The 10,688-nt window shown below is 43.2% G+C and overlaps 2 protein-coding genes across 2 annotated transcripts in view; both read right to left on the bottom strand.

The window, feature by feature from the left end:
* The window catches only part of SARC_02974 (hypothetical protein), a 5,065-nt gene extending 4,188 nt beyond the window's left edge, over positions 1–877 (bottom strand). The window contains exon 1 of the mRNA XM_014303260.1: positions 504–877. Within this exon, the coding sequence (XP_014158735.1) occupies positions 504–651 (148 nt within the window). The 5' untranslated portion in view covers positions 652–877. The remainder of the gene's footprint in view (positions 1–503) is intronic.
* Positions 878–1,965: 1,088 nt separating this feature from the next.
* SARC_02975 (hypothetical protein) lies at positions 1,966–10,332 on the bottom strand (the record flags this gene model as incomplete). The annotated part of the gene is made up of 12 exons (XM_014303261.1): positions 1,966–2,128; positions 2,916–3,023; positions 3,474–3,582; positions 4,048–4,170; positions 4,843–4,976; positions 5,322–5,492; positions 6,421–6,564; positions 7,231–7,351; positions 8,480–8,652; positions 9,145–9,279; positions 9,629–9,736; positions 10,192–10,332. Coding segments are annotated over 12 exons (1,581 nt in total), but the record flags the coding sequence as incomplete, so codon positions are not given.
* Between the last annotated feature and the right edge of the window lie 356 nt (positions 10,333–10,688).

Raw genomic sequence — 10,688 nt, forward strand, 5'->3', positions numbered from 1 at the left:
CACACACACACACACACACACACACACACACACACAAAACACACACACACACACACACACACACACACACGCACACACACACACACACACATATATATATATATTATGAATATATATATGTATATAAATATATATATATATTATATTAATATATATATTCCTCATACAAGTACGAAATCCACTCCGCCCGCACCATATACAATTCATCATCCATAGGTGCAAAAGTATACAGAAATACTTGTATGAGCTAGATAGTGATATCAGATACATGATGTATACAACAAAAATACAGTGGGTGAGAATAGTCTATGGTAACGACACCAGTGAAGAATGTTCGTTCCAGCGTAGATCAGCATCGCATTTTGACGACGAAGTTTGCAATACACTCAAGCAAACACTATTTCAAAAACACCACTTCACGCTTCAGATTCAAGTTATATACTGACCATAGAAACAAGTGAATAATTTATCACAGCTATGGCTGTACATTGGCTGAGACATACCATGCAGGTAGAAGATACAAGGTTTCAGCTTGCTACTTGATTCCGTTTGTTTGGTAGCATTGTGACTTCTCGGGACAGCGCAGTAGATATCCATTCGGTGTTTATAACCACTATGGGCGGCGTTGTAAACCACATTTGAATACAACATCTTGCATCTGTATGATACAGAAGGTCCTATGTATATGAAATAGCCGTACGCTATGTGATATTCCAAGAGGGTACTTGCAGACGCTTAAGTTGTTCATGCAACGATCCTGTGCCAATCGATCGAGTTTGCAGTGCAGCAGATTCAGGTGCAGTCACACATTCACTCACTGAGCACTGTATTGTCTAGTATACAACATACATATCCCAAGTATCGCTCTATCTATTTAAATCAGCGTCGTTGCGTACGTATGTGTATATATTAGCATGAATCGTATACAGTACTTGTCTTAGGTATCTTGTCTGCATTGTGAACTCAAGAGTATCAAATCCATGGCATTATTTTCGATGACGGTATTTAGAAGTAATCGAAAATTAGTCCGTTCAGCCATAATTTGATTTTTATTTATGCTTTTCTCTCTACAGTAGAGAGGGTCATGACTCAAAAAATAGAGTATATAAATACAGCCTATAGGCCCAAGAGAAGGTGATCGTTCGAATAAACACACACCCTGTGTGAGATAATGACTACGTTCACTTTGAACTTGCCCGCGCTACACTTGCAAATATCTATCGGTTTGGCTAGAAGAACAGCCGAGTGTATTTATCTCATATAGTTTCGTCTAAATGTGCAAGACCGTCAAATCTGAGCGGTACTTGCGTAGATTCAACGTCCCGGCTCAACGTCCCGGCTCAATTCGTGATCTATATTCTTTACATTAATCGGAATCAACACCTCGTATGCAGAGAGTATGTGACATCCGCACTATAAGCAATACAAACAGCGACGCTTCGTGCGGACCACTCAGGTGCATGTACAAGCGTCTACCAATTTCACGTAGACTTGATGAGCGCTGTGACACTATTCTGTGATAACCTGTTTTTAAGAGGACATTCCCGCTCATTCTAACTACAATAAGACCTTCACAGCCGAGATAGCCTGGGATCTAACCTATGTGCTGGCTGTCACCTTTGACAGATGCGGCTCATCTTGTATTTTTCTAACTGTGAACTATAGGAATATGTATCGCCTCGCCAACCAAATGCTCATCATTCCTAGAGTTTCTGCTTATCCTTATCGTCCTAAGGGTGACAGTGAACTACACCAAGTCGATCTTAAGATCTGTGCGATCACATGGATGCGTGCATAGTTAGTGTATTCATTCAAACACATGTGGAGGTCTATGCGATCACATGACAGGTATGTGCGTGTATAATGTGTATTTAAATTTGACCATAAAACATCTGAACTGTGCGGTATGGAGCTCATATAAACATCACCGACACTCCAACAACAACAGCCGTTCGCACATTTGATTGGTGTAAGGTTGATTTATTGGATTTGTACTATTAATTGCCAGGCCACGTCAGTGTTTCTTCTTGGCTGCTCTAATAGCGACGTCGAGGTCTGCTATCCAGGCCGCATGATTGTCAACCGATTCGAATCGGTAGTCCTTTCCCTCGTGCGACAGCTTGAAAAACTGTTTGCAACAAACGAGTTTATGCGATACCAGAGTAAATAAAGCTGACTCATAATAGAAATGTGCATGCAAACCATTTTGCAGTACCAAATTAATTATAGAACTCGATAGTATAGTATATAATTATTAATCAGCTGGCACTTGTGTCGCTGTCAATGTTGATTTCATTGGCTGCCATTGTAAACGACAGCAGGAAAACTGTGTTGTGTCGGGTGAAACACCTCCGCCAACGAAAAGCGATGCGCGATAGTATATTCAAGGAACATGTGGGCTCTGTAAAACTCTCTAGTTTATAACACTCTAATATGTAATACAATATGGGTTTAATTTTTATAGTATAATATGCGTTTGATTTATAATACAATATGGGTCTAATTTATGATACAATATGGGTCTAATAAATAATACAATATGGATCTAATACATAATACAGTATAGGTCTAATTTATGATACAATATGCGGCTAATTTATAACACATTATGCGTCTATATATAATACAATATGTGTCTAATTTATGATACAATATGCGGCTAATTTATAACACATTATGCGTCTATATATAATACAATATGTGTCTAATTTATGATACAATAAGCGTCTAGTTTATAACACACTATGCGTCTAATTGATAATACAATGTGTCTAATCTACAACACAATAGACGTTCTGAGGACTCATATTCACCCCCTGGTTGATAGCTGACCAACGTGTATAAGGCAGATATCAAGCACTGTAGATGGTAGGCATGTCCAGAGAGCATCACCACATGCCCTAAGGACCACATACCTGATGGTCCGTATCACTGAGTTCCAACTTGTCCAGGCGAACGGACGACTTGAAGACGTACGTTGTGAGATTGGGATTGGGATTGTACAGAACTTCACCCGCACTCTCCTGCCACACAGTGCGTACAGAGAACGGGTCAGTCACATTAGTATGAATATTACGCAGGCAGGCCGTTTAAAGTATCTATTCCAGGAAGTTCACCTTTGGGTATTAAGCTGAGAAGCCCTTTATAGTATCTATTCCACGAGGTTCACTTATGAGTATAAAGTAGACAAGCCGTTTCAAGATACTATTCCACCAGGTTCACTTTCGAGAGAACTGGCGTACACTCAACGTTGTCGCGACGAAAACGAAACAAATTTCGGTACGATATTCATATCTACACTTAGAGTTTACAATCTATATATAACTATTCTAATCCATATACGTATATATCTTTTCCAACCTACATATAGGTTTTCCAATCCATATATAGGTATTCTAATCTACATATAGGTTTTCGAATCTATGTATAGGTATTCTATTCCATATACATATTTGCAGGGTGTTCCGGTGTACCTTGATTTTCCTGCCAAAGTCTCGCAGGCCCTTGGGCACGTACTTGTGTGTTTTCTCCGCCACCACCGATGCTGCGTCCATCACGCCTTTCGTAGCACTGGCCGTATAGCTGGACAAACGCAAGGGAACGCATGTTGGATGTACATACTGAACATTATAGATACGTTGAATGACATATGTATAAAACAATGATTACTTTAAATGACATGAATGAATAAAACGAATACCTTGAATGACATATGTATGAGACAATGACTACGTTGAACGCCATATGTATGAAGTGTAGGATGCACATACTGAATACAATAGATACGTTGGATAACACACGCATAAATCGTACTCTACAAACAAGAATACATTACACTCATACACTTTCAGGAAGTTTCGGGGGGGGGGGGGTGGGGGGTGGGTTCTGAAGATATCAGCATGTAGTTCAACAGAGTCTTCGTACCCAGAGAAAGTTCAAATGATAAGTGATTTTCCAGCTGACTATGGTACACATAGCATGCACAACACATCTGCTCCGTTAACAATAAGCTCAACAGTGCACACAGCGTCCATTCAAGAGACCCACTTCTTGTCATCAAAGGCCACTGCGTATATGAGGATATCGTTGAACAGGAACAGCCGCCGCGGGTGCTTCTGGGTCGGGTCTTTGTGCAGTTGTTTATTGAGATCGCCCACGCGGATGAGTACCCTGGAATCCAAGGTACAGGAAACCAGTGTTACGACCCAATGTATAGTATCTGCAGAGTGTACTAGATATACTGCACGTACGGCTAAGCACTATACTAGTGGTAGTAGGAGTGTGAATCAGTTGGAAAAGCAATCAATGCTTACGAGTGATATACCCTAAGTTATAGTATCTGCCGTGTACTAGATGTATTGCACATACGGCTAAGGACTATACCAGTGCTAGTATGGATGATAATCAGTTGCCTATTCAGGCCGAACCTTAAACCCTAACCCGGTGTATAGCAAATCAGTGTCACCAGCACCACTCGACAGACACTTCAAACCACACCCGCACGTACTAAGCCAAGAAACTGAGTTAGTAGACGATAGTAGACTGTAGCATACTACAGGCCTTGCGGCTAATCAAGGCCTATCCGTCGAGCGTTTGGTTCTCTTGATGCTGTATGTAGGGCAAGCTCAGCACGATCCGATATACATGTTTGTCGGGGAATTAGTACAGAGACGTTCGTGCCCGGCTGTGTGCTGGGATGGGCCACACTCTCAACCCCCCCCTAACTCACGTATATAGTAGACAGTAGCGAATACGATGAATCGAATCGTTCTCAACGCCATACCACTCACTAACAGATGCACTGCAGCACACACAAAGGCGTGCAAAGCATCTGTCCCTTACCGTCCCGGGGTGTGTAGCGCGGGGGTACCGGTCCCCCATAAACGGACCCGGACATCCTCAATGGCCTGGAAGTTCTCGTATTCGCGAATCTTCTCGTTCATCTCATCTGCCACACTGCTGATTACCTTGACAGCCTATGTAACAATATCACAGGGCGTGGGAAAATGCGTGAGATGACAGACTACGGGTATGGGAATGGGCTACAGCGTACCAGATGATCGCGAACCATCCGGAAACATGGCTTGGCACCAAAAATATCTATGTACTTCACAAGGGTTAACACTCGGACTATCTCAATACTTCACCCCAGATACAAAGTGAATCATCTAAGTACTTCACAAGGAATAACACTCGGACTATCTCAATACTTCACCCCAGATACAGAGCGAATCATCTAAGTACTTCACAAGGAATAACACTCGGACTATCTTAATACTTTACCCCAAATACAGAGCATGCACTATAGTGAGGGTTCGCACCTTTTTCAAGGACGCGTAGTCGGGGTCCTGCTCGTCGTAGCTAGACAGTAGATTGACTAGCAGCAGCAGATATCTGGGCACTCGCTGCACCGGTGTGAGCAAAAGGGATTCCAATGTCTCGGGCTGTCGTTTGAGGAACGCATCAAATCCTTCCCGCACAGCCTTTTGTTTCTGCGGTGGATTGTGTACGGGTGAATTTAAGGAGGGCAGGATTAGGGCCAGGACATTGAAGACAGGTTTGGGGCCAACATGATTAGGGCTAGGACATTGAAGGCATGCTTAGGGCTACCAGGATTAGGGCTAGGACATTGAAGACAGGATTAGGGTCATCAGGATTAGGGCTAGGACATTGAAGACAGGATTAGGGTTATCAGGATTAGGGCTAAGACGTCGACGCGTACACGTGATCTAGGACAAGACAATTGGAACTGTTAATGCCGAAAGGTGTAAGTGACAGTGATTCCGGAGTCTCTGGCTATCGTTTGCGAAACGTATTCAGGCTTTTCCGTATCACATTTTGCAACCGCCCTTGTTTGTGTATGGATAACGCAGCGAGAGAGCGAGAGAGCGCATGTTGAGACCTAAATCAATATCGTATGCATACGAAGCCGAGGGCCCGAAGTATTAAAAGCCTGAGCATAAAACATCTGCCCAGATATGAAGTAAAGGGGAGAGGTGGATTGTTAACGATATGTATTCTACTCAGTAGGCGAGTGTGGTAACTATGGGTTGTGAGTACCGGAAGGTGTGGGCACCAGAGAACTCCGGGTCTGTGGCTGTGGCCGTGTCTTGCGACAGTCAGTTGTTGTGTGAAGATGAGAAGACACTCGAAAAAAAGAATTTAACTGCAGTTTCGGACTTTGTACACCTATACGTCGGCGTCTTCGGAAGGTTATCACACACACACATACATACTCCCGTGTAGATGCTATGTCATGACTGTTGATAGTGATTTAACACATACTACAGGAGATGATAATTTAACACATACTTCAGTCGACGATAATTTAACACATACTCCAGTCGACGATAATTTAACACATACTTCAGTCGATGATAATTTAGCACTTACTCCAGTCGATGCTAATTTAACACATACTTCAATCTCAGCCGCAGACTCACGATACGCCACCGCATAGTCCGTGTAGAGGTCTCTGATGAAAGGATACAGGAACAGGATGGCCTCGGTGGTCTGGCCCTGTTCCATTTTGGGCAGGATCGCTTCACTGGTACTGCGGATCATCTGGTGAAGTGGTGGCGGAGAGGGCAGGGTCATCAGGGCCAGTGGGTGACTGGGTTTGCGAGTCGAAGTAGTTGTGTATGCTTGGGTGTATGTGGGCAGTTGACATATGGTTGTGAGGATGGATTCGTTTCGTATAGAGAAAGCAAATCCTCATACGATCGGATCTGTTATTCACGCTCACAGATGTACTATATCACGTTTGTATGTAGAGCGTACTAGAGGTTTAAACAGTTCCTCATTCACCGTAACTTACAGAGTAGTGCTGGGTGTGGTAGATGTACTATATCACGTCGGCATGTAGAGCACACTAGAGGTTTAAACAGTTCCTCGTGCATCATAGCTTACAGAGTAGTGTTCGGTGTGGTAGATGTACTATATCACGTCTACATGTAGAGCATACTAGCGGTTTAAACAGTTCTTCGTACATCATAGCTTACAGAGCAGTGTTGGGTGTGGTAGATGTACCATATCACGTCTGCACGTAGAGCATACTATAGGTATAAACAGTTCCTCGTGCATCATAGCTTACAGAGTAGTGTTGGGTGTGGTAGATGTACTATATCACGTCTGCATGTAGAGCATACTAGAGGTTTAAACAGTTCCTCATACACCATAGCTTACAGAGTAGTTTTGGGTGTGGTGGTGCCTGGTCAGCCACACTCATACCTTTGTGTTTGAGAATATCTTGTCGCTGGCGGCTGTGGGGATCATTGTGTTGCGTTTGGCATCCGCTTCGCGCATGGGCTTCTCAAAGTTCTCATGCAGTCGCTTGAGCCCATCGAAGTATCTGTGTGTGCAGACGGGGGTTACAGTTATAAACCGTCGTGACTTGACGTACACTGCACTGGGGGTTGTGTATGACATATGTCACTTATTAAACGTGTACGATAGTCTATATAGTCTGTAGAGCTTTGAAGTACTTGTGTAGTTTTATGGGTCCCTCAAAGTGTCTGTGTATGCAGATGCAGACCGTGGGTACAGTTGTGAACAGTCCGACGGGGTGTATTGGGCTCACCAATCGCAACGCACACTATCAGCCCAGAACGAGAGTACACGATGCATGCCTGAGACCATGAGGCTTCACCTGCCTGGCAAATGCAAGATACAAGCAACCAACACATTCCACTGACATACACGTGTATACACAGTCCAAGATACAAGCAACCAACACATTCCACTTACATACACATGTATAAACACTCCACCCCAGAGATCTAGCACTCGCTTACGCGTACACATGGAAATTGCGACCAGGAACATTCTCACACTCAATGAGAACCTTTTCATCGTACTTGGACTACACACTGGCATGAGACTCCCCCAACGAGAAGGGTCCGATCGCGAAGGAAAGCTAACAAAAGGCCGACTCAGTAAGCACCTGCGTGCAGATACCAACCCTTTCTGGGCGAGAGGGTTTGGGGTCTCTAGTTATGTCCCCATGTCTAGCTGTAGGTCATACAGGTGCTCAGGTTGCGCATATAGACATCCCAAACTAAAAAAAAAAAGATAGTCTCTTGCGATTGTACACAAACAAACAGAAAACAGACCCACTAACCGACCCATGCGTACCAGGGTACTTGCACTCATTAGCGGCAACATGGTTCCAGATTTGGGTTCTGTTCTTGAACTAAATCTCAAGCAACACTTAGCATGGCTACCAAATCCCAACACCCAGAAGACGCACACAATCGCACACTGACAAACAGAGAACAAATCAATAGCCCAGATTCTTGCGCACACACGCGAGTACTTTCGATTGCGAGGTATTCAGTTTATATCTTCTTTCTCCTGTCTTCGATGACTCAAGCAATACTCGATTCGACTACAGAAGCACGCCAGCTGGCAGTCATACGCTACACTACACAAAGGAACAACCCACAACTCAACGCTACAGATACCAGCGTGCAATACATACGTTTTCTCGGTTGTAAGGATTTCGTTCTCTATTTGCTTTCGCTTCTCCATCTTTTTCATGGTGCTAGCCAGCAGTTCCTCCTCCACAGCAGTATTGGCCTTTGCAAACTCGGGCATGGAGATGTCTGCTAGCACTTTGTGCATCTGGTCCTTTTGCTGATCTGTAAACGAGATCTATTGGAGGAGAAGAAAGGTTGTGTATTGGTGAGAACATGCTGTATGCAGGTGTTATCGTTGGGTACTGATAAACACTAGTGCTGTTTCTATGTATATATATATATATATGATATATATCAAAGGTATCAAATCGGGATCAAAATAGGTGTTTCAAGCAACTCGAAGCGAAATAGATACAGGTGAAAGACTTGGAGAAGGCAAGGGCCTTGATGTCCAGCGTAGCATTTCGATGATTGTCTGGGTTACTGCAAATACAATTTAACGTGTGTGTGAATATACCACATTTGTGCATATCCTCCATCATGAATCACTCGTGTTTACAGTGAACGCGCACGGCGATTGGAGAGTCGTAAAACCACGGATAGCAATTCACTTGAGTCCTTTTTGTATAGTTACTGCGTGGCAATAAATCATCATATTTTTGCTGATATGTTTTTATTATATTATAAATAGCATTAAACATGCCAAATTCTGTCTATATAGACATACCGAGTTCGCAGTCAGAGGGATGATCGAGGGAGTGAGACCAGTTTTTTCGAGGTAGAAACTCAGAGCATGTAGGCAATAGATCAGCTTGGGCAAGTTTTTGGCTTCGTAGATATCGTTAGTATCCGGCATAAAAACCTGAACAAGGGTATTAAGTGTTTAACTATATTATAGCGCCTGTTTACAAGTAAAGCATAGTGACACACACCACCTTGAATACAGTGGAACAGCTTCTTACTGTTCCGATAATCCAACATATTAGGCCCTAACTAGCCGTTTCCAGGCCCGTACCTTGAGGTGCATATATTATTCAGTGTGAATTGCTAAAGTCTTTGGCGGCGTTGCAAACGTCTTCAACAGATACGATGCATTTTCTGCCCAAGCTACGATCCGTTAACGTGGCAAAACAAAAGACGTTTGATCAGGTTAATGTGACGAGCTTGACTACTGAATGATGCTGCGTACCTTAACGAAACACAGCTCATACCTTAGGGAATCCGACATTGATCATGGCGTCAAACCACAGGTTGATATTGTCTGTGTGTTGAAACTTCAGACCCTCCTGAAGGAACAGGTCCATATCGGGATCGAAAATCTGCATGAGGGTGCAATTGAGAGGGGTGGAATATTCTATTAAAAGGACTACCCAGGCTAGTCCATGTGATGAAAATATTCATTACAACTCGTTTCGCTCGGCATAAACGTCTCTGCCAATAGAAAGGTATTCAAGGTTTCTTTATCCCGATGGTAGCAGACGAATCGCTTGAAAGGTGCCATCGAATGCGTACCCTTTCATGAGAACAATAATTGCCCCGGAACACAAATAGGGCAGTGCCCTGCAGGTTGAACGGTTGACATAGCACGGCTAGGCATGAAACTATCAGTCAGGCACACACCACTAAGACACGAGTGAACAGGGGACGCACATCACACCACCCACTGGAGATCCTATCCACGTATAACTTTTCGGAATACAGACATACCAATCGTACTCTAGACGTAACAAACTAACAGCATTGCGTAGTATCTGTGTTAGAACATCCCACACACCTTGGCTTTGGCTGTGGTTTCTGTGCGATCGAATGACTGACCCAAATGTGCCAAGGTTACGCCTGGACGTAAAAACCCCTCCAGCTCATCTGCCGGGGGAAGCGGTGAGCCTGGAAGGCAGACCTCTAACCATCTGTATTGCTTTTCAAATAATAACACTGTGAATAAAAGCTGCGGACTTGCACTTGAATGTATGCGAGAATCAATCGGTTAGAAGAGGAGATTAGTGCATAAACCGATACGCACACGATGCGGTTGTTTCTTTATGAGTACAGATACACTGTTGAAGATTCATACACACAGGCTACGAACAAAATGCAGAACGTCTATTACAAATTAAATATGAAAGTCTATTTCATTGATAACAGTGATGCAATTCACTGAAAACGATCTGCATTATGATATACATATATATCGTCATACAAATGTAAACGAAGAATACCACTACATAAAGATGAAAAACAATATGAATCAATCATAAATTGTTCATATATATA

This window comes from Sphaeroforma arctica (genome assembly GCF_001186125.1).
Source record: "Sphaeroforma arctica JP610 unplaced genomic scaffold supercont1.142, whole genome shotgun sequence".
NCBI lineage: Eukaryota > Ichthyosporea > Ichthyophonida > Sphaeroforma > Sphaeroforma arctica.